The sequence below is a fragment of the Pseudoliparis swirei genome, chromosome 6 (genome assembly GCF_029220125.1).
Source record: "Pseudoliparis swirei isolate HS2019 ecotype Mariana Trench chromosome 6, NWPU_hadal_v1, whole genome shotgun sequence".
In the NCBI taxonomy this organism is placed as follows: domain Eukaryota; kingdom Metazoa; phylum Chordata; class Actinopteri; order Perciformes; family Liparidae; genus Pseudoliparis; species Pseudoliparis swirei.
Window position 1 is genome coordinate 9,272,242 of NC_079393.1, and position 26,654 is coordinate 9,298,895.

General features: G+C 42.2%; 2 protein-coding genes across 4 annotated transcripts; both read left to right on the plus strand.

Annotated features, from left to right (window-relative positions):
* The first annotated feature begins 15,652 nt into the window (after positions 1-15,652).
* On the plus strand, positions 15,653-19,468 carry tmpob (thymopoietin b). Its single transcript, XM_056416888.1, has 6 exons — positions 15,653-16,249; positions 16,379-16,496; positions 16,803-16,958; positions 17,148-17,266; positions 17,361-17,461; positions 17,591-19,468. Exons 1-6 carry the CDS (start codon positions 16,016-16,018, stop codon positions 17,973-17,975), a joined length of 1,113 nt encoding a protein of 370 aa, XP_056272863.1. The 5' UTR covers positions 15,653-16,015; the 3' UTR covers positions 17,976-19,468.
* Positions 19,469-20,737: 1,269 nt separating this feature from the next.
* ldhbb (lactate dehydrogenase Bb) lies at positions 20,738-26,180 on the plus strand. 3 transcript variants are annotated; one of them, XM_056416892.1, is made up of 8 exons: positions 20,738-20,823; positions 22,540-22,676; positions 23,450-23,567; positions 23,668-23,841; positions 23,930-24,103; positions 24,212-24,329; positions 25,066-25,189; positions 25,737-26,180. In XM_056416892.1, exons 2-8 carry the CDS (start codon positions 22,548-22,550, stop codon positions 25,902-25,904), a joined length of 1,005 nt encoding a protein of 334 aa, XP_056272867.1. In that variant the 5' UTR covers positions 20,738-20,823; positions 22,540-22,547; the 3' UTR covers positions 25,905-26,180. The 3 variants fall into 3 exon arrangements, with proteins under 3 accessions (XP_056272867.1, XP_056272865.1, XP_056272864.1); XM_056416890.1 differs by lacking the exon at positions 20,738-20,823 and adding an exon at positions 21,371-21,454; XM_056416889.1 differs by lacking the exon at positions 20,738-20,823 and adding an exon at positions 22,142-22,196.
* Positions 26,181-26,654: the final 474 nt, after the last annotated feature.

Sequence of the window (26,654 nt, forward strand, 5' to 3'; positions counted from 1 at the left end):
GAACCTAAGTAGACAGGGACTAATTAGGGAATGGGCAACAGGTGAGATGGGCATGAAGACCAGGTGAAGGTAATGAGGGACTAACGAGGGAGTGATCAGAGGCAGGTGAAGGGAGTTGGACTGACGAGATGGGAAGCAGGATCTGGAATGATATAATAGTTTGTGAGACGGGATGAAAACAACTAATACAAAAAGGAAGGTGTGGAGCTAAACTGTTACACAAACATGTAGTTTAATACACAAGAAACTTGCACAGTTACCATTAGCTATGACTAATCCAGTCTTCTCGTGAACTACCGACAGTCATAACTAACCGTATAGGCCTATGTTTCCACTTGGGGTGGGGTCCGCATCTGCCCAGGAGATGCAACGCGGCAGGTCAGATTGGTTGGCCGTTCAATGTGGGAGGATCCTCTCCCCGGGGTTTAGCTGACCCCTCGGGTGCCTGATAATATGTCACTGTTGTGTTTACACCTTGCGTCAGTGAATGCAGGTTAATTTTTATAAAACAAAGTCCCCCCAAAAAAATAAAAAGTGGGTTAAAACAGGAAAAGAAGTTGATGGATTTGTCTTAACACCTTTGCAGCTGTAGATATCTGATCCCAATCAGAACTTTTCATGTAAGCGCACACCAGCTCCTTTCTACAGTAATGAACCACAGAGAGAGCAGTTCTGGCTGTTTTGAATGGGAGCGTGTGTGTTTTTGTGTGTGTGGGCGGGCATGCCTGAGGTTGCTGAGCCTCGACCTTCTCCTCAACATTAATAAGGACTTCCTTCCTACCAGACAGAGTCAAACACCTGATCACTTACCAAGGAGGACATGCCCACGCATCCCTCAGAGCTGGCATCCAACAGCTGCTAATGGACCCTTTTACAGCCAATGTCGTCGACATTAAGCGCTCGCATTTTGTCAACGGAAGGTTTTGCCCAGTCCGTCCAGACGAGTTGGCGAGCTGTAAACGTCGAATTAAAACTGTCACAAACATCAAAATGTCCGGTTGTTGCATGTTCAGTTGTCAGAAACGATTTTTCCAACAGCGGACTCGAATTCGACAGAATACGACAGGATTACGACCGAGTCACGATTTGACTGGTGACTTTCAGCTGAAAGTTGCTCGTAGTAACTCAAGTAAATGTTTGGCTTTGATCGTAAACACAGGAGGATGGATTTATAATAGTTTTTTACGAGGATAGCTGCATGTTCTGTTTGTGTTCTTAACAGCTGCCATCACTACGAGCAACCACAGACGCATTTGGTTAGGAGTCACCAGTTAACAGTCACGGCAGCTTCAACTTGTTTAGGTTGGATTAATTATCTTTGGATGATTAATGCCCTCGATTAAACTGTTGCACTCTGCTGAGCTTCCTTTGCCAAACTGTGGGCGCATGCAAAAGCATCTATAAGTGTCGGCCTGTGTTTTTTATCTACCCATCAAATCAGAAGTTTACATGCCAGACATCCATACACAAATCATGTTTTCTGTCCGTACTTCCCCCATAATGTGTGAGCGTGTGTTTATGTGTAAGATCAAGAGTTAGATATCGTGGGTGGCAACTAAATCTAGAAATACTCCATCTAATACACACACCACTTCAAAAATTACAACTTTTTCTCCAATGGCAATAAAGTTTGGCTTCTTTTTAAAAGTGTTGAGCCAAGATACACCAGGTGAAATGTACATTTTCATGATGTGAATAACCTCTTTTTCTCTTTAAATATCAGGTTTTTAAATGTTTTTTCCCCTCAATTGATTTGGAACGGTTAGTCACAACTGAGTCACCAACACATCCACAGAGATTTCAGCCCACATGCCGTCAAAGAATCACTTGGCCAAAGCAACAGACACGTTGTTGACCTTAAAATTGTCTCATTTACAGAGATTAAGCACATGAATGTGCTTAATGTATTCAGAATAACTTCAAGGTCTTAACTGCAATGTGATGATTAAATTATCACTCTGCCCTTGATATAAGATCGGGGATACATGATCTATAAATGGTGTGGGCCACATAATGTTGGCTGACATGACTCTTGTTGTTAAGATTCGTGTTTCATGGTTCATATTCTGTCAACATGCCTCCCAGGAACACAATGTTTCAGCAATAAGAGCTGCTGTAGTCAGTTTGTGCTCAGCGCGGCTCGCAGGGAACACAATATCCTTTCAAACTAAATCAGAACCTACTTTCCTGCACTCATTCATCCAGGAAGTTGATTATCGTGAAGCTCAGCATGAATTAGAGGTTCAGATATTACTTTTGCACACCTTTTTTAAATGTCATCTGGCCTTCATGTTCTTCACAACCAAATAAATCCTGTTCTCACAGTTACTGTGATTACTTTTGTTCTCGTGTTGCGAAATGGATGTTATAAGAAACTTTCCAACGTTGTTGGACATATCAAGTATAACATGTTTTGGCTTCTTAATGTCCCATTTTAGTGTTTACATATCAGGTTTTTCGCCCTTTTATTCTTAGGTAACACATTTATTACTAAAGTACTCTACTAAAATTCTTTGTTTCTTTTTGGCTTCATTTTATTTGGTGCAGCGGTCATTGCTGTTGGCAATCTGTAACATTTGCCTTTTAGGTGCTGCTCCTGCTAAATGTCAATTTTTCAGTTTTGTTCAGTTTCGTCCTCCAGTTGTACAAAAATCACTTCTCTCTTTTTCCTCATTAAAGACTATTGGCTAAAGTCAACAAGCAGCTAAGTGGCAAACTGGAAATGATCACATGAAACAGTCATGGAGTAGATTCCTCCCATTTTTTGTCATGGGGCGGGTGACGTGTGGTAGAGAGCTCTGTAATCCTCGGGTTGGGGTTTTGATCCCCGGTTCTATGTGTCAGTCATTGAGCCAAGATGAGAAAAAAATGTAGGCAGTTTTTGAAAAAGTCTTTGTCTGCCAAATGAATGTCATATCATGTAATGTAGACATCCTAAATGTGTCACATGGGCTGCATTTAGGAAAAGCATTCAATACCTTAAAAATGACTGGTACTTCTTCCTCTCGACCTACAATGGAGACATGGAGAATATTACAGCAAAATATAAGTTTATTTACTTTCTCCAGTGGGTAATCTCTCTGTCTAGAGAAAGCATGTCGACACTTTGGAAAGCATTTCAGACGATAAATATGCACGGACTGAATTTCAAGTGATTCCCTTTTGGGGCCTGAACACTGCATTTGGTTAATCCCGTTAGTCCCCGGCCTGGTACATGCTCCTGTATGTTAAAGCTAAAACCACAAGCTCGGTGGCACTATCAAAGACAAACAACACAAATCTTTACCGAGCTCCATTTCCATAATGCACGTTTCTTTTTTTATATAACTCTGTGTGGGTTTTCCACACTACAAGTACTGAACAAATTCAAGCCCGTCTATTCTACAGTGCTCAGGTCCTCATTTCTGTTTGATTAGGGCAACACACAGGAGGTCCACTGCCACGATGTTTTCTTTACCTGGGCCCATAACTCTTAAAAACACACAAACACTTGGGTTGTAAATGACCTGTTCATCACACAGTGACAGGAGAGGTGATTCTGGACTCTTGGTGGGCCAGGTGTGCAGATCAGGACAGCTGTGCCGTGCCAAGACCTGTTGGCATGGCGACGCGGGACCATGGAAAGTTCTGGAATCTGTCGCTGCTGGCAGGGTCGAGCTCCTGAACGGGACTGGTGTTGGCTTTGCCTCCAGCTGTTTCTTTACAGACATGCTGAACGCCAGCAAGAGCCAGGGGCCAAGATCAGCGCAGCGAGTCTGGCCACACACAGGCCACTTACACACAAACACACACGCACACACACAGACACGTACGTGTGTGTGTGTGTATTCCCCGCAGTTATACAAGCACACACAAACAAACAAACACAAGCATTTTCTGCAATAAGCCTGTCACTGCAAGAGCAACCAAATGCAACAGATGTTCACACATCCTTGATATATTCATATTCCCTCATCATTATTAACTGATGTATCTCTGTACATTTTATTGGCGGTATGTGCTTGTTTTTTATGGCACGTTTTTGTAAATTTGTTAATAAGTTTTCATATCCCTTTGTATTTGTATAATCATTTGTTTTATTAGGTTTACTTTTTTAAGTGTTGGCTCCCAAAAAAGTCTCCCATAATAGTGTCCCTCAGAGTGAGTGTTTAAAATGTCATCTCCATACCTGCTTATTCTCATTTACATTTCATGTATGCTTTTCTTTCTCATTTGTGTTCATATTCTTTAATCATTCCTGCTTTAAAAAAAAAAAATTACAAAATATTTATTCAAATGCCTTTCATCCCCTTTTTTGTAATTGTAAAGCGCTTTGTAGCCTGGCGTTAAAGTGCTTTATAAATCAAATGTAACCTACTTTTTTCCTGTTCAGTTTATTTTTTCTTGCTGTGGGGTGTTTGCTCTGTATTTGGCCGGCAATTCAAAGGTGTGAAACCGTGTGCTGTGTTTGCTGCTGTAATATTCTAATCTAATCTATGATCACATAATGAACAATATGCTCCTCTGTGAACAGCTGTCTAAAAAACAACTATAATAAACACATTAGTAGTGTGCCAATCAGCTTTGCAGCACTGAAAACACTCTTAGACAAATACTTTACAGATGTTATTTTTTTCTTTGACAAAATATACTAAGCATACCCTTCCAGTTCTTAGTTAATTATAATGTGACAATAAAATACACAGTACTGGAATGTTCCCATGTAGCTCAGGACTATTGGTGGTGCTTGAAAGTTTTGATTAAGGAATCTTTGAAGGTGGTGTCAGTGAATAATCGCTCTGTTGAAACAGCCCCACCACAGAAAAATAAACTTGCCATCTTTTGTTTTCCTTGTGTGGTCGCAGGTAATTCATTGAGTAAAGAGAAATGCGATGGAATTCTTTCATGGCTTTTGTTTGGTAATTCATTACGTTCTTAGGAACGGGAAAAGTGGCTGCGGAAATTAAAATTTATTGAAATCTATTTCAGTGGTAAAGTTGGCCGTGTTTTTTTGGAGAGTCTGGCCTCTTCTTTTTTTTTTTATCGCACTGAGTTTTGGTCAATGAGGAGGTGAACTGCTTTTGTGGCTGTGCTCAGGAGGAGGAATGTGTAGACTTGCGGTCGGTGGAAACCTGCAGTTAGAGGAACTAGTCGTAATGGGAAGGTAGACTGATGACCAACAGGGCGTCAAATTGACAATTTGACTGGATAATGGAGTATGACCACACAAAATGTGTCGCTCAAAACCATCATGTAATACGTAATGTAATGAGGAGCAAGGGCTACAACAAGGTTACAGGGAGAAATCCAGTACAGAGGAAGAAGATGATATTTCTTCCCTGACAGTTGTTCATAAGGCATTGCAGCTGCAAGACTTGCTTCATGTCTTTTGCTATCCAGTCACTGTAACTGGCTCTCTCAATAATACCAACAGCAGAATGCATGACGGTATGAGATATCCTGGGAAATGTATAGGGGATCTTAAAGAAAGTATCTCTCAATAATAATAATAATAATAAAGTTTGTTTAAAGTGAGCCTTTTGCTGATGCTGTGTTTATGTTTTATCGGAGTTAACATCATTTTGCAAAGCATATTGAAATTTCCCCACAATAAAGGAATATCATAAGTCAAGAGAAGAGCAAAAACATACCTTTTATTTTTGGGAAATGCCTTCAGTGGCGTTATTTGCTCATTTTTCAGAAATACATCCACTCCAGTTCTGATATAACTGATTATATTGCAGCATGTACGCACATTTCTTTAAAAGCCCCATTGTTGTTTTGAACGCATTAGGTGAAGCCAGACGAGATGGATTTGCGATGTCATCCTTTAATTGTCGTGTGATCTTGTGACATTGCGAGGATCCAGCTGCCATGCAAGGTAACCTCAGTTTGAGCATTGAGGCAGATTCTGGCATATTTTAATTGAACTGTACAAACTAAAATGAAGCTTATCATAATACGTGCCTTATCTTACTGTACTCAACTGTGTTTAATCCACTTCGGCAACCCTTTTTCACTCAAAGTAAGTGAACATTTGTTTGAAAATGTGAAAACTTCGTCATTGTCGGTTGACGCAAGTTTTTGCAAAATTCACCGCCAAGACTGTTTTCATTCAACGCAGAAGCTGCAGTTGCCACAAGCCATTCATCATTTAAAAGTTGGGCCATTTCTGTAAATGTACTTACCACAACCTGTACAGCTGCGTCAATCTCATTAACGCTTGTTACCATTTTCGCAGAGAGGTTTCTGGCTCTGGCACATGAAGGTGACGAAGCCATTCTCAATCCCGCCTGCAAAGCTTTTATTGGCTCGGAGCCATCGATGAACACAACACCAGACCTTTTTAACATTTCTGAAAAACTGTAGTCAGCCATCCAGAGGGAAAGTGTTTTGCTGCTTCTCTCCCATGCATGGTATCAACAGTATGTTTCAGGTGTGCAAAGTTTCACTTAAATCTCTGTCCATCGTCCAGCAGCTCAATAGCCTGCTGAGATGAAGTATGACCTGACCGACTGAAAGACTTCCTCCTCGCTGTCCCTCGCACTGGGCACCGAGTAGGTGGATATGGTTCGCTGCAGTCATAACAAGCATTTTTCAAAACGAGCTTCTTCTGATGACAACCTCGGACATATTGAAAGCCCGACAGTGTTTTTCCAGAGGAAGTCTCTGATGATGCTGTCCAACAAAGACTATTTTCAATAACTGTATAGAGAGAGGTAATAGAAAAAACATGTTTTTGGAAATGGAGCCGACATCATGCGGGAGAGCAATGTTTTCGGCATCTCGCACACAGCTGGACATGCACGGCTTCCTCAAGCTGCTGCAAAACTGTTCACCAAATCCACCCTAAATCATTATGTTGTCACTTCAAGTTCAGCCTCACATATGGCATCATATGTCTAAATGCATGTGGTTACTAAACTTATTACTTCACCAGAGTGTGTCCATCAACTCGCAAAGCTTCACCAATAAACTCATTTCCATATACTGTCTGCTGCTGATGTTGTAAGTAAATCTTTGCTTTCCATATATCTGTGGTGACTGCCAGCACCCACCCAACCCACCCATCTCGTCTAATTTTGACACCTGAGGTTGCCATCTTGTAAGTCAAAAAAAGTAAGAGCTATAGACAGGTGACAACAGTTTCCCTCCTAGCTTCCCTCCCTGCACCACACTGAGTCTGACAAGCTGCTGAAAAATAGGACCGGGTCACATTTCAGCCTCAAAAGAATGTGCATGGGCTGTGAGTAACCCTGTGGTCTGAATTGGCATGTTTGGTCTGGCGCTTCATTATATCATGTAGTGTGCCATTGAGGACCGAGGGCATGAACACCAAAGAGAAGTGCCGAGGGCGTTCCTACTTTGGACTAAAATTGACGCCAAAACCTAATAGTAGCACTGTAATCAGTCTTCTCCCTAATATTAGCACCGGGGCTTTTTCCTCCAGGGTGGCGGTTGGTGTATTTGGCTCGGTGCATCCTCGTTTACCTTAAATTCAGTCCTGTGGCTTTGTAAAGCAACTCTTGGCATAATCAGCAGCCAGCACATTAACACAATTCAGCATTAAACTTATTTAAGAAGTTTTTATCTGAAGATAATTGTAGCAGTGATCTCATATATATATATATATATTTATATATATATGTTTGTGTGTTTATATATATATTTGTGTATATATATGTGTGTGTGTATATATATTTATATGTATATATATATGTGTGTATATATATACATATATTTATATGTATATATATGTGTGTATATATATATACATATATATATATATATTTATATGTGTATATATATGTGTGTGTATATACTGTATATATGTGTGTATCTATATACATATATGTATATATATATATATATATATATATATGTGTGTGTGTGTTTAGATAGACATCCTTCTTAAAAACCTAGCAGATCACTGAATTGATCCATTATGGTCCTCGGCATGTAAGATGTATTAACTTATTGAGCTTTTTTTGCCACATGGTTTCATCATTGAACTTAGAAATCTCATGGCACTGGTATTTTATCAAAACCAGAAGTGTTGGCGATGGAGAGCTGAAGCAGGCACGGAGAAGGAGTCCAATTACACAGAGGAATACGTTACGTGTCCCAAAAGGACTGGACATGAACTTTTAAGATAACTTTTTCAGCGCACTGGAAATCATGGTTGATATTTAATATCACCCCCACTGGCAATTGTTGCACCACTCACACTGCAGCATTGCCTTCTACTATCGCACCTGTGCTGAATTTGCAGGGAAACTCACCCGAAAGAGAAGAGCTTGTCAATTAAACTAGAAGCCGATCTGTGGTCAATCAAGCCACCCAGTATGCGCTCTCACTGTGAATTAAAATTAAAATTGATATCCCCAGCAAGGCCAATGTTTTTGTTCTGCCACTAAATGTCGACGATTTATCATTCAAACATCCCAGGGTTTTGTGTAGGTCCTTTTGGACCTCAGGTTCAGTGGGTTTGATGCTCAGCCAGGGACAATATCGAATCCATGCCAAGAGTCCAAGCTGTGAACGCTTGTCTGAGAGTTACCGTAAATCCTTCTGCTCGCACCACTAAGAAGCTCAGAAAGCCACAGCCCTGCTATTTGCCACCCCTGTGGTCCTTACAGGTAGCCACTGAGACTCCCCAAATTATGATCTTTGTGTATAGGGGAGCAATGCAAGAACAGAGCTCAATGGATAAAGGCCTACCTGTTGCCCCTTATTTTCCTCCGTGGATAAGGACCGGGGCTGTCAGTTTTCCTCTGCGTTGATTAATCTGGCACTTTATTGGATATGATCCTTATGATTAATGGCATATTATCCTGGAAAGGTTGCCCTTCTGATAAAAACATTGAGATTTCAGATATTTCCTGATTGAACCTGATATTTGTGGCTGTTATTCCTCAACTATTGAATGTGATATATGCATACGTACATCTGCTCAACTAACTATTTACGCTCACTCATCTCAATGTAGAAATTGCATTACCTGATGTTTGATCTAATGTCCCGATTGCCTAAATTTATCAATATTCATTCATTTTATACATATGAAAAAATAGTTTTTAGGAAAATTTGCTGTGCAGAGAAAGGTCTACACACTTTGGTTTTCACCTGAAAGAAACTCCAGGGAGCATTTCTTCTGATCTAACTACAGTCATTTAAGTGTAATCATTATTTGGATTTTTGTTTCTCCTTGATTGAATGTTTAAAACTTCCCCATCTTTAAAAAGAAATTGCGGATAAAGGTCAAATCATATCCATCACCGGCTCAATCGAATAGTGGGTCAGTTACGTTAGAGATTCTTTGTCCTGATGGATCTTGCTTGCAAATTCATCATAAATAAGCATAATGCCAGTAAACATGATAATGTTCTTAATTTAGACTTATTTTTTCCAGATGGAAAATGTACCGTCAGTGGGGTCCAGAAGGTGAAGTCCAACACTGCCCCCACTAGGAGTTCCCAGCAGGGTTCTGGGATCACACATCAAGGTCTGTCGCTGGCCCTCGACCCCTGCCGAGGCCTCTGTGATGGGGAGGAGCCAAGATTGAGTGGGCCGAAGGAGACAACACACCATAGCTGTGTGCAACTGCACAGTGAGTCCTTTCGCGCTTTGCCATGCTGTAGCTGACCGCAGGATTGCAATGTTTACTTAAGAGCCGGTGCATAAGAGAAAGGCGGACCACCGGCAGTCACCACCCGCCGGGCCCAGGGCAGGACCTGGGGCTCATCTTTGTTTAAAATGGCTGTGGAACCTGCCACCTCCCACCGGGCTGGCCTATATTTAGCAACAAACTGAAAAACCTCTTCATTCTTAAAAAGCTGTTTTGGTTTCCATTGAAAAGGAGGTTCAGAGAAGGACGGGTGGTGATGCTCTACTTCTGTGGTCTGAGAGGTGCTTCTCTTTGCCCTGGACTCACCTGTACAAGATATTTGTGTTCGCAACTTACTGAGGGTATAAATGGTCCCTCTTCGAAGGGCCGCCAAGTCAAATGTGGAAAAATAAGTCAGGTCCTGGGATCCCCAATAAGAGACATTGTTCGTAGGAAGAAGGTGTTAACATCAGAATGTAAAAACAAATACAAACACATGAAAGTCTCCCGCCAACACTTTCTTCTGATCTGATCTTTTGACAGTAATTAACATAGAAAGTGACCACTGAGACTTTAATTCTGATATGGTGCTTAAAGACTATCACAATTAAATGTGAAATAACTCTTTAATTAATTTAACTAATTTCCCTTTTTATAGTCAAAACTTGCCAATTCAAAAATCAACAACTAAATAATGTGATTTTGTTAATGGTGCTACTTTATCAGAAAAGGTATCTGCCCTAAATCCATGTGTCTACTTTGAAGTTTCTCAAACTTTTCTTTAAAGCATTTCAATGTTTAATATTTTATTATTTTCTCTTTTTTGTAACCAGGTTTCATGTTGCTTTCCTAATGAGTGAAGATTTTCTGACTGTTTGCTTACTGTTCTTAACTTCCCATTGAACTCTGGAGGAGAGCAAATCCAAGAAAGGACATGCGTACTCCATGTTTTCATTTGCCCTCCTATATTCCTGAATTGTGAAACAATCCCTCTTTTCATGCCCATGGTTTCATTCAGTGGGTGGCGAGAGCACAACTATGATTGAGGATGAGGGAGCTGGGTGATTTTTTTCCAAGGTGAGCACCTCATGGGAGATGACTGCTTGCTGCCATTAGTTTAAGTGCAGGAGTCTCAGTTAACCCGACACTGGCACCAGGAATACTTAATGCCAGATGGGGGGAGCTGTCCTTGAAGTCGTAACAAGCAGGCGCAGAGAAACAAGCGTTTATTCAGTGTGAGAGAACATAGAAAAAATTGATAACTTAGCAAGGTTACCACAAAGTGTACGTTAAATCCCACATAGGAAAGGGAGGGCTAAAGGAGATTGAAGGGGGTGGGGAGGGGCAGAAGTCCAAAGTGGATAAAAACACAGTTTAGATGTTGCTGACTGTAATTTTTGATTGCGTTCAAAATATGCAGGAGTATAAAACAAAGCAGCGGTTGTCACGCCGAAGGGTCCAGCTGCTTAAGAGGTGTCGAATTATTGTACCTCAGCTGGATACATCGGTGTTGGAAGCCAGGGGGTGAGAAAAGAGCCAAACCCAGCAAACTTTGGCACATTTGTCCTTCACCGCTGGCCTGGATGAGCCACGCTGTGAGGCTTCAGAGCATCGATAGACCCCCACCGTTTTACTACCCAAAACTATGAGCTGCTGCAGGAGCCGAACCATGAAGACTACCTCCTGGAAGGACAGTAAACATGACGACAAGTGCTTTTTCCACATGGTGCACCTTCTAGTCCACTGACCAAATAGTTCTGATGTAGGTCCAACGAAAGAGCAAAGTCTATTCAGGCAACAAGGCACCATAAGGCCTAAAAGTTTCAGTTTCAAGATTGAATAAATAAGATCATATCAGCTTGAAGTACCAGGTTTTTGGGAATGTGTCCTGGCTGCAGTAAAGACAGAGCTGAGAGCTATTACTTAAAATAACTCGACACCAGAAGGACCTCAAATCCACCAGTAAGGAAATTAGAAACACAGCAATGTCAGTCAATGGAAGCACCTCACACAAAGGTCCCCAAAGAGCTCTCTTGTTGTCGGCTTTTATAAAATCCTTTCCCTTTTTCTTTTTTGGTACTTAATTGAAAATTGAGCTTGAGTCCTGCCAACGATTGCAATAAAATGCTGAATACACTGAGCTGTTGGCGTGTTCCCTGATCTGGCACTTGCGCACAGGAGTGCTGCTGAGTCTCTGTTGATTGTCTACTTTTCATTCATTAGGTACGGTTAATGCTGACGCTCCTGAACGGTGACTCCTCACTTGAGTGAGGGGCCTGTGCGCTCAGAGCCCAGGCATCCTGGAAAGAGAGGAAACTGTTGAGGGGCATGGCGGTGTCACAACCAACACATCACAGGAGGCTTTTGAGAAGTCTTTGGCTCTTCCCATACTGGTCCGGTACCCGTGTTCAGCCATGCGTACAGAAAAACTAAGCAGAGGCAGGTCTGTTGAGGGCTTCGGCCAAGTTAAGCACGGAAATATGTCTTTCCTGTTAACTCAAGAGTCTGGCAGTCACCTGCGTGAGGTTGCCCTCTCTTTCAGTCGCGAGCCACCGGCCGTTCGGTTCAGCCGTGTGAGGCACTTTTTTTTTTAAAGGAGAAAAAAAGGCCAACCTAGTGATGAGCCATGAGTGAAGTCAAATGTGTGGTTTTTGAAATGTTCCATTGTGTTTACAGAGTTCTGACACCATATTGCATTACGGGTCATCATCTAAGAACATTTTCACTTTGCTGGTTGTGTTGGCTGAATCACTTTAGTTTCTACCGAAGTGTAGAGCTGCCATGAGGTCTTGAAGGCCCTGTCATGGCGGAGCCAGGTCTGCTCTCATGAACAGTGGATATGTTTCTGTTTAGGCAAGGCTGGCCATTGTATTTGGCGCAGAGTAGCTCACCAGCACATGCTCGCCTTTTCAACTGCATGACCTGTTTTTTTGGTCATTTGGGGGAAGCATGAACAAGCTAAAAAATACAACATTACCATAACCTTATGAAGTTTATTTATTTAGGGAACTTATCAGCAAACAGATGCTTATTTACTCGACATCATTTGGGATTGTGTTTCTAGCCACCTGATGAATTTAAGCCCAGTGTTTTCTCTTCTCACCTGCTGTTTGGAACACAGATAGTGAACATTGTGTTTTAGAGTTGCCTAATGGGTTTTAAAATGACAGCTCCGTGGAGAGTCCGGTGATCATGGCTGATAAGTCACCCCTTCTCATACACATACGAATTTGATCCATTGCTAATATTGAAATTATTGATTCCAGCAGCTTTAACTATGCCCACAGGGCCCATTGCCTCCTGAACCGTGAAGTGCAAAAAAAGAGCTGCGTCAGCTCCTTTGCATTGAAGTGCATTTGCAGTGGCAGATGTAGCACTTCCAGTGGCTCTAACCGATCAAATTTGTCTTGATCCTTTTTATTTCGAGGAGATGGGCGGCCAATGTTAACTTTTCCTCTCAGGGATCCAGCATGGCATCACATGGGTGCCTCACTGTGGAGACTCAGTAGAAATTCCTCATTCACTACGTGGAAGTTCACACACAGTGATGTTTGCCTTAAGTTCAGTGAGGACAAGAGCAAGTGTGTGTCTGCACTCAATGGCCAAATAAAACGTGAAAAGCCCAAATCATAATAGTAATGCAAATATATGAAGGAGTACTTACGAGACAAACAGGCAGGTGGCCAAATGGGCATCAACAAGGGCCAGGGAGGGAGTCTCATTTTTCCTTCAGACTGAAATGTCTACAACTAAGTGTGTGTCCTTCAAGTAGAATTTGGATTGTCAACAAATGAAAATATACTGTGTGAGCACTACAAGATGGCTGTTCTTAGGCCAGGACACACAAATCTCAGCTCCTGTGAAATACACTGCTGACACAACCTGCACCCTGCCCTCCGCTAAGCACAGGAAACTGCGCTGGACTTGATCTCAATTAGTTTGGCACTGCGATAAGATCCTCTGAGGATTGGAGATTGTGTTTGTCAAACAAAACATACTTTTACATACGAATATATAAAAGCACAACGTTTAGCTTTTGTGTAAATCTGGACCGAGCGACAGACGCATGCACACGTGGTGACAAGAGCTGTGATCATACGTTGTGCTGAAATGTCATAGCTAGGTAGGTTATAACTAAGTATGTGTTTCGTTATGTCAGTGGAATTGGATCAGACATCCTCTGGGTGGTAAAGGTTGACTTTTCCTAAGCTACTTTTGTGGTTGGCTCAATTGGGATTTAGAAATGTTTAAAATCCAAGATAAACTTGACCGAGGAAGGAGACTGTGTTCAACATTTTTCTAAGTGATCAGAAATCCCCCTTTTTTTAAGATGGAAGCCGCCTTTTCCAAACACTACATTTAATAATTCAACCCAACGTTGTTTAAGTAACTGCACGCCGGCCTTTTATTTTCACATAAATTGCTATCTTTTCTCTAGTAGTAGTTTCTCCGGTTATATTTTTGAAAACTTCCGTCAAGAAATGTTGTGTATTATACTGACTGTTCAACATCAGATGGAGCGGTTACATTTTCAATGAACTCATTCTGAAAATGTGAATGTTGATGATTAAGGAGCAGGCTTTGATCATTTTTCAGGGGCCATGACTGTTATGCTTAAAGAGGCACTCTCTATGTTTCTTGGCTCACACCTTATTTTCTGTATAAATTACATACAAAGAAAGCTTAAGAGGTGTTTCTCAAGGGCTCAACATTTTTTATGCTTACACTCCATTGGCAAATGGACTATGGAAAAGCTGAACTGTACTTGAAGTGCTGTATTTTAGTGTGGTTTGAAGCTGAGGTGGGGATCAATTGCTTGGTTTCTGCAGCAGGATCCCAGAAAGCCCCAGAGAGGCCGGTCTGAAGGACAGGTGGGGAGCCACACAGTGCCACCTCAAACCACTGTCCCCACTACGGGAAGGGGGAGGCGTCACCACAGGGTTAGAGACCAGCATGCCCAGAGACCCAGCTGGTCAAACACTGTCATGCCTTTGTGTGAGTGTGTAGGGCTGCAAGTTGCAATTATATTTATTGTTGATTCATCAATCAATTATTTGATTTCATTAATATTTTAGTCCACAAGATGGCAAACAATACTGGAAGATCTGCCTGGCTACAGACCTCTGAATTGCTGTCCTCATCTTTTCAGTTGATTCAGTCTTGATTATCAGGCTACTACAAATGTCTTGTTTCGTCCGAAAACAGTCTGAAATGCAAATATTTTCAATTTGCAATAATATAAAAAAGACAAAGGCAGCCAATCCTCTTATTGGAGAACCTAGATGTAGATTGTGTTGGTTGAGGGGGACTGGAAGAAAGTGATTATTGTTTCATCATTTACTTTTCTGTTTCCGTGTCCTTAATTTTATAATTTTACTATTGACATATATATATAAGTTAAGGCCTAACACAAATAGTGATCATGCTGATGCAGGCTTATTTTTGTTTCCTTTGGCTTTCCCTTGATTTTATTTTGTGGTTTGTACATGTATTTCTTAATCTCTCTCTTATAACCATAAGTTTGCTGTCTTGATATTGAACATGTAACCTAAAATAAGACTAAACCTGTTTCTTCTGAATAATGTGGCTCATGCTGCCCTCCTCTGTTACAAAGGCAAACTTCATCTACAGGGCCTATGACCTCACATTCACTTAATGCCACACTATGTAATATGAAAACTATTGGTGCAGCTGTAGTTATTAACTGCTGACCGTAACTAACCAGCAATGCACGAGTCAAACGTGCGACGTGCTGAAACAGCCACTGCTAATAAATCGCCATTCATATTATTTCTCGTGACGCAAATCAATGTAACTATTTGAACTTGCATATGTCCACGTATAGAAACGACAACTTAAATTACGGCAATTATTTCAAACAATAGTGTAAATATCGTCGGGAGTTTAAAGATGAAGTCATTATCCGTAATACGGCCTGCCGTTTCTTTGTGGCAGCGGCCTGCAGGCGAGCCTGCCATTCATAGCCAGCCAATCAGAGGGCAGCTTACTGGGCTCCGCTGTCCAATAGCGGGGCTGGTCGTTGCTTGGCCCTGTCGCGACCGCGGACAGACAGCAGCAAGTGGAGCGGTTTGAAGCTAAGCTAATTCAATCCCGCTGCAGCGAGTTCATTTTGATTGTTTGCATTGGTTCCGTTTGCAGCGCCCGCGCGTATCTTTTTGAGAAATATCGGAGCTACCTGTGAATGTTTCAGCCGGCGGGCTAAGAAGCAGCACCGGGTATTTATTTAGGTAAACCGCGTCTGTGCCGCTAGCTGAATTGGCGCCAGTAGTGTTTGACAACAGCGTCATTCGGTCACATTCCTTGTGGCGGTGTTGTTGTTTGTAGCGGCTAAGTGAACGAGCTAATTTCCGTTAGCGGGAAGAAAAAAATTGAAAATAAAGCTCACTGGTAGCTAACATAAAGTTAAGAATGGCAGAGTTCCTCGAAGATCCGTCGGTCCTCACAAAAGAAAAGCTGAAGAATGAGCTTGCGGCCAACGACGTCGCGCTTCCCGGCGGAGAGCACAAGAAAGAAGTGTATGTGCAGTTGTATCTGAAGAACTTAACCGTGCTCAACGATCAGAAGAGTCCGCCTGGAGACACCTTCTCCAGCGACGAGGAGCTGCCGACCCCCGTGGTGTCCAACAGAAGTCAATCTGGAAGAGTACGTTTTGTTTAATTGTGTTTAATTCGTGAATAGCTGCGATATTATACTGGGGCCGCCTCTCTGTTATTAATGGAACACGTGTGCATTTTGAGTTGTGTGATATTTAGTTTTAATCTTTTGTTGCAGAAAGCTACCAAAAAGACAGACAAGCCTCGTTTGGAGGAAGTGGAAGTGACAGATCTCACTGATGAAGATTTGAAACAACAGCTGGAAAAACATGGTGTGGACACGGGGCCCATTGTCGGTGAGTTCCTTGAGGCATGTGTGAAAACTTCTCCAGAATGAGACATAAGATTAGGTTGAAGTTATTCAAAGTCGCAGATAAATCCGATTTTGAAATGTATTTATGAGCATTATTAATGCATTTTGCAAGAATCCTTTAAAATTGATTTGTTGATTTTGAGCAGCCATTACACAAAAACTGCTATTTGTAAAAAAGTCCTTAAAGCATTGCTAAGTGTTTTCAAGTAATCATGTGTAAGTGAATTAATTGATAACAAATGTATAAATATGTAATTTATCTTATTTTGCCCCTCCCCCCTCGGTTCAGCCACCACCCGTAAGCTGTATGAGAAGAAGCTGCAGAAGCTTCTGGACCAGCCTCCAGCTGAACCTGAAGATCCTACCGACGTCACGGCTCTCCCCAAGGGAGACAGTAACCAGAATGGCAACAACAATTCTGACCAGTACAGTGACAAGGAAGATGGTGAGCGGTGGTCTCGTATAACCGTTGAGCTTTTTTAAGTTCACATTACTTACCAAGTGCCCATAACATGGCCTGACTATCCCGGTATCTTTTCTTCTCTTAACTGAAGTTATTCAGACGCATAGATGAATCAGTTTTTTACTGATAGCTTCATGTTTCACTGTTGTTAACTTTACATGTGTTTTTCAGAGGAGATTGGTGTCCCTGAACCAGAGCCAGTTCCTGTAGTAGAGAGGTCTGTGAGGAGCAGAGAGGAAATTCCAGTTACCTTCAGAACCAGCAGCAGCAGCAGCAAACGACAAATTCAGGTGAGGCACATTCAGCCATTTCCAATCTTTGTGATAGGAGTATATTTTAGGTTTGCATTAACATTTTTTTTAAATATATATATATAACTGACAGGTGGTGGAGGAAATTATTACTGAAGAAACTCCACAGAAGGCCAGTGAGAGTGTTGTTGAAGATATTCTTGCCAATGAAATAAACACACCAACAAGCATGAGGTAATTGGCACATAAATCATGCGCTTCAAAATCTGAATACAAATGTTCTCCTAAGCATTGACCATGAAGTGGATCTTTGATTAAAATATACGTTTGTGTCAAAGAATTTGCTTTTGTTTCCCTGATCAGTGCGACCTGCAGGCGTCCGATCCGAGGGGCAGCTGGCCGGCCATTAAAACCCAGCGAATACTGGCTGGACGAGTCCCGTTTGCAGCACAGCATCCACACCGAGGCCCGCGCTTACTCTGAGTCTATCTCCAGAGTGGGCAGCTCCGTCTCCTCAAGCAAGGCGCCGGCCCGACAAGGCTTCCTGTCCATGTTGTTCAAGCTCCTGCTCCTCGTTGCGGTGGGTGGTTCTCTCTTCTATGCCTACCAGAACCTGGATGCCGACTGCGTCAACACCCTCAAAGGCCTCCTGGACAACGTCATCGTCCCCCTCCAGGGTGCCGTGAACAACGCAGCCACCTACCTGGGCATCGGCAGCAGCGGTGCTGCAAAGAGCGCCGGTAAGTAAAGACCCTCGACAGTCTCTCCCCGTGCCCACGCCACCTCCTTGCCGCCTGCCACAGCACAGCCCACCTCAACTCAAACTGCAATCTTGGCTCGCCTCTTCTTTTCACCCACATGGTTGGACAAAGGTAACCAAATTAATTGGAACGCTGAACTTTCTCCTTTCTGGACTTTGGCTTTCCTCCCACCACGAGAGGAAACGGTAGCTTCTGGATAACACTGTTTTGTGGCAGTCAAAGAGACTCATTTTAATCTGTGAATCGTTTGTCTTTGTGTGTATTTGATCCTTGTGTGTAGAAAAATGTGCAGAATGGAGAGGCCAGTTTGTCCATGCATGGTTGTAGTTTTTGACGGTCATACTGTAGTTTCTTCCTCTCTATGCCAGGTGTTCTTCTGATGTTGAAGTGCCTGGACACACTTAGCACGTCGTGCCCTCCCATTTCAAGCACGAAGCCGTGCTAATACTAATACCAGAATGTTAGATGTGTTTCTCTGAATTTCAAAATTAGCTCTGTAGCTATAGAATTAGGTAGAGTGATTTCATTTTTTCTATGGTGCTCAGGTCAATTCAGCTCAAACTTTTTTGTGTGGTCTGTGCTGGGAGGAGACGCGCTGTGTAATCGGGTCGCATCGCTGCATGAGGAAAATCCGCCCACGTTCAGGTTGAGTTCTGAAAACTTTCATTGGCTGGGCTCTATGACTAAAATTATGATTCTATGTATTGTTATCAACATTTGAACTAGTACTGTTTGAGGGAGTATTTAAACTTTTGAGTTCTTATCAATTTACAAACAAATTGTAAATGAAACAGGTTTTTTTATAGTTTGGATTATCTTCCATTTATTTGACAATTTCTCCTTAAGGAAACTAAAATTGCAGTCTTCGATCATGGATTATTGATTTTCCAGTTGTGCCAGTGTGTCTATTTGAGTTTACGAGTTTTGGGTTGTTGTGCTCTGTTGTGCTTCTTTTCCCTTTTTTTGTTTTTTATTAGATTTCTGATCCTTCAGTCCTATAAGCAGGATTGGCTGTTGCAGTGCACCCACATAGCCCACCATATGGACTGCATGTGTCCAGACATGGAGAAAGTGAATCCTTTTGGGACAGTTAATCCAGTTATTCACGCCAGAGCTCTTTGACTGAGCAAATTACCACAATTAAGAGATGGTATGTGTCCGTTACTTGCTGGGAGAAAGGATCGATTCATTCACTGATGGGAGGGGAGGGTTTCTGGGGGAACTTTGTTTCTCTTTTGATATTTTTCTAAAATGGTATGTTTAACTTTTTATACAACATTTGAAAGCAATATGTAATACATGACAGTGAAACTGTATCTTCATTTGAATTTTGCCGACTTGCCACAAATGAGTCGTTAACAGGCATTTCTCCCACAATGGACAAACGCAACAGGGGTTATGTGGGTAAGGATTTTTTTAGATTAGTTTATTTATGATAATGTAGGCAATGTATCATAAAATAAACATGGCTGTTACCAGATATTTCTTTCTGTCTTCTGTAACTCTCTTTTGGAAATAACATTATTTTTGCACGTTTTAACCATTTTGCTGCACCACATTTACAATGCTAATAATATTCCTGAGCAATTCCTACATTTTAGGATATTTAAAAAAAAGTTTAGCTTTGTCACATCATCATTATTGGGTAATGTAGAACATAGGGAATATTATGGCCAGTCAGTGTTGATGGAGTTCTCCACCTCGTGCAGCCACGCGGGCTCGTGTATGTTATCATGTACCAGGATGCATTTTGAAAAAACAAAATCCTCGTCCATAACATCCTGTGCACTCATATTTTCAGGACGCCATCTTCGCTGTTGGAAATGCAGCTGGTTTGTGATACAAGTGAGGAAATGGGCATCCAGAGGCGGAGACTAAAAATCGGAGCTGAAATAGCAGCCTTAATTTCTTCCTTCCATCCGCCTACATCACTGTTGCGGCAAATGAAGGTGCCTGATGCAGGAAGAACATATTTTGCAGCTGCGATATGGCCTTACTACGACGCACTGAGGCATCTATTGCTACAATTGACAACATCTACATGATCACTGATGAATGGTGGCACATTTTCCTTTTAATGTTGGTTTAAAATAACTCAACGTTAATGTCCCGTGAGTTGACACGGTGATTATTCTAAATACATTTATTTTAAACGCAGCTCCCCATCTAATAAACACCCGGGAGTCGTCGTAACGCAAAGGAAGTCCTGCCAACAGATGGGCAACAATACAAACATTAGAAATGCTAACTCATGTTTGTTCGTTGGCCAGCTGTTGGAAGAGGCCACTTGATTGGTTGAAGATTCACCAAAAAAGGGTTTCAATCAACACTTTTACCGTGAAAATGTACCTTCTATTCTCGCGGCATTTCTATACTTGAATGTGTATTTCATGTTCCAGCTTGACCAGGTGAGTCCCTTCAGCCTACCCTGCTGTGGCTCTCTTGTTAAGGATGCTGTAAAGTTTCCTTACCTGCAGGCCCACAGCATTATTGTTTGTCAACATTGTAAATGTAGTCTCTGCCTTCTTTAGCAACCTAAAATGACTATTGTTTTTTGCTAATAGTGTTGAGTGTGTAACGGCCCTTCACGGCCAATCGGACGTCTTTTTTGTTCTTTCTTCACCGTAAATCTGTGTTGTTGTCGGTGAATGTGCACCAGCTGACTGAGGTGACCCTCGAGGCGCCAAACTGAGACTTGGCAGGGGATGGAGAGGCTTAGTCAATTAAATCCAGGAGGCTGCAGCCTGACGGCACACGCGGCACGAGGTTGAGTCTGACTGATGTGTTGAAATAAGGAGGAGAACTTGCAAAGTGACTGGACCCTCAAGACAACAGGTGAATAGCCATTTTAAATATCTGCAGGAGGCGCACAGCTCTCGGTTTAATTTAATTTCAGTTTGTCCAAATTGTGGGGAAAGTTCTGCTGTGCAGCCGTTTCTTTATAAAGTGATAACATTGGTTTTGTGTGCAGATTTTTGATTTTGTGCTTTTCAGACTTTGTAGAATTTTTTTAATGACATTTATTTTAGTAATGTGTTCATCCACCACGTACTTTAAGTGGGTCTTTACTAACTGTGATGGTTTGCAGTTTGACTGTTTATCTCCAGGTACAATGAAACTACTGAAAGGCAGTCACTTAAAAAAAACTATCAAGAAATGTATACTGATTAATAACAGTAGCCTACTTTAGAAATAGTTTTTTTTGAAGTGCAAGTGGTTTCCTTAATATAGTTTTATCTGCGTGGAAGGGATGTTATTACGGGTTGCAACAGAATCATCAAAGTTAAATATTATCCACATTGTTTTGTCCCTGCAGTGTAAAAGTCCGACTGAAATTGAGTTGTAGTGCCGTTGGCTGGTTACTGCGCTGTCTGTGGTCAAGTTCAAGGAAGACTTAACCTCATCAGTGAGGTTGCTCCACAACAGGCAAATTCTCTGATGATACTTTGGTTCCTCGATCATTCAGGTACCAACCATGTTTTTATTTGGCATAATTAAGTCACGAAACCTGCTCTGTGGCACCTTGCAGGCGAAGCCACTTCCATTACCACTCCTGTTCACAAACTTTGAGTGCGCAACACCTTCTCCTGGTAATCCAGTTCACATGAGGCAAATGAAAGGACAGTTTACACGTGCACATTCCAGTTTACACGTGCACTTTCAATGACTTTCATCCTGTTTGGGGGATGGCTAATCTTTGCAGATGTGCATTGTCGTTCACAGAAACATGATTTACTTAATTTCAAATGGTAATCTCATGCTCAGACCACCGTTGGAGAATGCCTCTCCATTAATAAATGTGCAACATACATAATTCAGATTTCTGCCTGTTTTTACTAAACAATGGCAATAATATAGTCATATTAATGGGGAATAAGGATTATATAATATACTGCATTTATTAGATTTAATTACTACTCACTGATTATGAAAGAGGTAATGTATATATGTTTTTTGAGGCATTTATTTGATGCAATGGTGAATGTTTATATCTAGTGCAGGTGCAGCAGATGGCGGCAGCGTTAAGGGATTACAGTAACTCCTTTGACAGTCTGCGGTCGGTCAAGTTAGGCATCCGATTATAGTCCTCAGACGGGGGGGGGGGGGCACGCAGCTCTGTGGGGAAACGCCTGAGGTAGCCGCTCACCTTGCCATGCTGATTACATGTTGGTATTTATACCTCGCAGCTCGGAGCCTCACCAATCAATGCAAGTATTCCTGTTTTTGTATCTGGCCGCGTGTCATTTCAAGGTGAACTCTGCATCCAGATAATGTGTGGGACCAAGCTGTCCCCGTTTTCTTTTTTTCTTCTTTTTCTGTCATTGATCGAGATGTCAGAAGTCACGCTTCCGTTAGTGCGACTGAGATAAATGTCGGGTTTAATTTGTAATCCCTCCACACTCGAAACATAAAATGTGATGTCCTGAATGCAGCGTTCATGAAGTTTGAGCACGCAGCTTTTAAATGCACGACTGTTTCCCTCGACATGTTCTCTGACCTGGAACACTCTTCTCTCCCCCCCCCCCCCCCCCTCAACTTTACTTTCTTCAGCACTGAACATGGCCTCAATTCTGCAGAAGCTGATCACTCCGCTGTTCAGCGGTCCTCCTGAGCCCCCCAGGAATAAAGTGACAGTGGTGGGCGTGGGCCAGGTTGGCATGGCCTGTGCCATCAGCATCCTGCTCAGGGTAAGAGCTCCACTGGTTTTGGCTCAGATGGCCTTCGTGCCTGCTGGTGTCACAGGACGGGGTCGTACTCGGGGTTCTTCCAGACTGACGACGGATTATTACTGATCTCTCGGGTGTCCGCTGTGTTATCCCTTCACCGCCTTGTTCAGGGGTGTTGACGATGAAAGAAAAACTAATTATTCCTCGCCAAAAGGGGCGGCTGTAGCTCAGTGGGTCGAGGGGTCGTCCTCCCAGAAGGTTGCCGGTTCCATCCCTGCTTCCTATACTGTCTGCATGGCAAACTGTCCTTGCGCAAGACGCTGACGTTGCTCCACTCCTCCTAAATGCTGAGGATAAATTGGAGCTCACATTTCATGGACTTACATTTATGTATATGACCATTGAAATAAAGTTTAACACGAAGTCGTTCACCTGAAATTTTTGCACGGCAGTAATTTGACCTTATTGATTGAACCTCAATGAGACATTGTACTGTATGCAATGCTGGTAAATATAGATTCATATTTGATTTGTGGACAATTATATATGTATCCAGTCTTGAGGGGATCCTGCAATACAAGTATATATACACACATCGTATGGGAGATCGTAGATGCACCAAACTGTGGTTTAGAATGACCATTGTCTCTACCAGTTGGAGACCATCCTCCAATAGTTTGTCAGGTATATATTGAGTACCTGAAACCAACAGCTGAACCTCTCTGTTAAGGTTATTTAAACTGAGAACTCCAAAAGACACATTGGTGGACCGTGTTTTTGCCTGATGCGTGCAGGAGCTGGCCGATGAACTGGCCCTGGTGGACGTGATGGAGGACAAGCTGAAGGGAGAGATGATGGACCTGCAGCACGGCAGCCTCTTCCTCAAAACCCCCAAAATAGTCGCAGGCAAAGGCAAGTTCACGCCTCAGTCATTGTAGTGTGCAGCTGAGTGGCAAGCGTTGTGTGATTGATCCATTGTGTTCCTACTCCTACGAATGTCCTCCTCTCTCAGACTACTCCGTGACAGCGAACTCCCGCATCGTGGTGGTGACAGCCGGAGTCCGTCAGCAGGAGGGAGAGAGCAGGCTGAACCTCGTCCAGCGAAACGTCAACATCTTCAAACACATCGTCCCTCAGATCGTCAGATACAGCCCCGACTGCACCATCATTGTGGTGTCCAACCCAGGTACTCTCTTCATTCAGTTGTTTCTCTCCTACGGACACATCCATACATACAGTATGCACACTCTAATATTCATAATACTTCTTCACAGTGGATGTGCTGACTTATGTAACCTGGAAACTGAGCGGCCTTCCCAAGCACCGCGTCATCGGCAGCGGCACCAACTTGGATTCGGCGCGCTTTCGCTTCCTGATGGCCGACAAACTGGGAATCCACCCCAGCAGCTTCAACGGCTGGATCCTGGGAGAGCACGGAGACACCAGTGGTGAGGATCTGTCGGATCTCCGAATGATGTTATTGACAAACAATCATTGCAGACTGGTGCGTGTGGAGCACGGGCACGAAGGTCACTTTGTTCAACCTGTGTCCGTAGTGCCCGTGTGGAGCGGAACGAACGTGGCGGGAGTCAACCTGCAGACGTTGAACCCGGACATCGGCACCGACTGTGACGAAGAGAACTGGAAGGAGACGCACAAGATGGTGGTGGACAGGTGCGCCACAGTTCCTTCCCTGATAGGTGTTCTGTATACCTTGTAGAGAAGGGTGAGAATTCAATAATGTTTTACACCTTTTATATAATCATACTCTTCACATCTAAATGAAAAATAACACTCAAACACTTTTTTCAAGACCTTAACCCTCCTGTTACCTTTAGGGTCAATTTGACCCCATTCAATGTTTAATGTCTGTGTTCTTTGGGGTCAATTTGACCCCAGGCTGTTTTTCACTGTGTCAAACATATAAGAAATATCAACTTTTTTATATATTTAAAGGGCTATTTAGGTAGTCAACAAACAAACATAAAGTACCTCACACTTAAACTTGGGAAACTATAATAATTCTAATAATTTTCTGGAGGTTTTAATTGCTGGGGTCAAATTGACCCCGAGGGTAAAATATGTTAGTAAATGTGAAGGTAACAGGAGGGTTAAATAATCATAATTTTAAATGTACTTAGTTTTCAGCGTGCTGTTTTTTCTTCTTTTGGGGTGATTTTATAGTAAATAATTGGTGTAAATGGTACATCACATTAGTTAAACTTTGTTATCTGAGTTTAATACTCGTACGATAATAATTGTCACATATCAAAACAGCCAGAGTGATAATTGACTGTTGGTTGATTTGATCCATATTGACCTCACTGTCACCTGTTTAGACGAGTATCGTATTGGTATGGAAACAGGCCGGTGAGTTAGTGAGCTCATCTTTTACGTGCGGTCCTCTCAGCGCCTACGAGGTGATCAAGCTGAAGGGTTACACCAACTGGGCCATCGGTCTGAGTGTAGCGGACCTCACAGAGAGCATCATCAGGAACATGAAACGGATTCACCCCGTTTCCACCATGGTGAAGGTAACGGCTGCTCATACAGTCATTTTCACTTGAGACGGAACATAAAGTACTTTTATGTTACTTTTGAGCATAAATATTTACTTATATTTTAAGGAATGTTAGCATTAATGAGTTGGAATTTTCATGATTATATTAAGGAATAAAAATCTGGAAAATGTATTAAAATATAATTTAAGGTAATTAATTATTTAAAATGTTAATTATAAATTTCATTTTTACTTATTCAAGATCGCTTTTCTGAAATATTTTCGAGCCCTCGGTGACAAACAGTGGAATATGTTTTCAATGCAAGAAGGCTCAGTTCACGGTCAGCAGCATTGATACGCACATCCATGTATTAGATTTTGTAGATACACAAAATATCATTTTATTCACTGGGTGTCACATTTGAAGACGAGTGTGAAGAAAAAATCAAGTAATACTGACTTTTAGTTTGAAGCTTTTGCATTCAGGTTACAATATTGGGTTCTTTGTGGCTTCAGCCTTTTAAAATGTACGGTCAAGAATTCACATTTCTTCTGATTTTCTTCCTGTGCGTTGTGCACAGGGCATGTATGGGATCAACGACGAGGTGTTTCTGAGTCTGCCCTGCGTGCTGAACAGCGGAGGTGTGGCCAGCGTGGTCAACATGACTCTGACCACTGACGAGGTGACCCAGCTGCAGACCAGTGCCGACACACTGTGGGACATCCAGAAGGACCTGCAGGACGTCTAATTGACCAGCAGGGGGCAATGTAGCCCTACGCTCCTGACGTATAATCCCTCTGCAGTCACTAACCGCCACACAGCTGCAACCCACAGCCCTCTGTAGAGTCACAGGCCTCCGGGAGTCTGATCCCATCAGATGTAGCCGTAGGAGTCCGTTTGTGACATTCACATGTGAGTGAGATGCTGCTCTGACTCGTTCGCCCTCGGCTGTGTGGCACCGCGTGTGTCACGCATGTTGCTTTGATGTGTAATAAAGCAATTGTGTTGTTGCTTGATCAGTAAAGTGCATGTGTTTGGTTATTCAGTAGTAAAGCAAACAGAAGGTTGCACTGGAAGTTTTATCTTGAAGGTTACAATGACACTTTAAACAAATCCTAAAACACAGTTAAAGCTTGTGAGGGGATTTTATGGGGACGTGGGTGCACTTTCTGATTCACAGCCCCGCAGCCAAAACATGTTGGATGTATCATCACAGGCATTAATTGTGTCAGATAAAAGCTTTAGTTCAAATATTTTTTCCTTTATCCTGGAATAAAGGGTTTGATATGGTGGCTGCGTGATAGGAGGGTCTTTCTTGCACAGATAGTTATAGTTATGCACACAAAGAAAGAAATCATTGGGCATTTACTTTCGCATTTATCCAATCTTCATTGAAAACAAATAAAATAAAGCCCTTTTTAAGAATTCAATTCAGTCTATTTGTTTAACCCAATTTCACAAATTACAAATTTGTCTCAGTGCTTTACAATCTGTACAC

Coding starts and splice junctions, on each gene's coding strand:
- tmpob (XM_056416888.1), top strand. CDS start 16,016: ATGGCAGAGTTCCTCGAAGATCCGTCGGTCCTCACAAAAGAAAAGCTG. Junction 16,250..16,378: donor ACAGAAGTCAATCTGGAAGA/GTACGTTTTGTT, acceptor CTTTTGTTGCAG/AAAGCTACCAAAAAGACAGA. Junction 17,462..17,590: donor AACACACCAACAAGCATGAG/GTAATTGGCACA, acceptor TTCCCTGATCAG/TGCGACCTGCAGGCGTCCGA.
- ldhbb (XM_056416889.1), top strand. CDS start 22,142: ATGCTGATTACATGTTGGTATTTATACCTCGCAGCTCGGAGCCTCACC. Junction 22,677..23,449: donor CCATCAGCATCCTGCTCAGG/GTAAGAGCTCCA, acceptor TGATGCGTGCAG/GAGCTGGCCGATGAACTGGC. Junction 23,842..23,929: donor CATTGTGGTGTCCAACCCAG/GTACTCTCTTCA, acceptor ACTTCTTCACAG/TGGATGTGCTGACTTATGTA.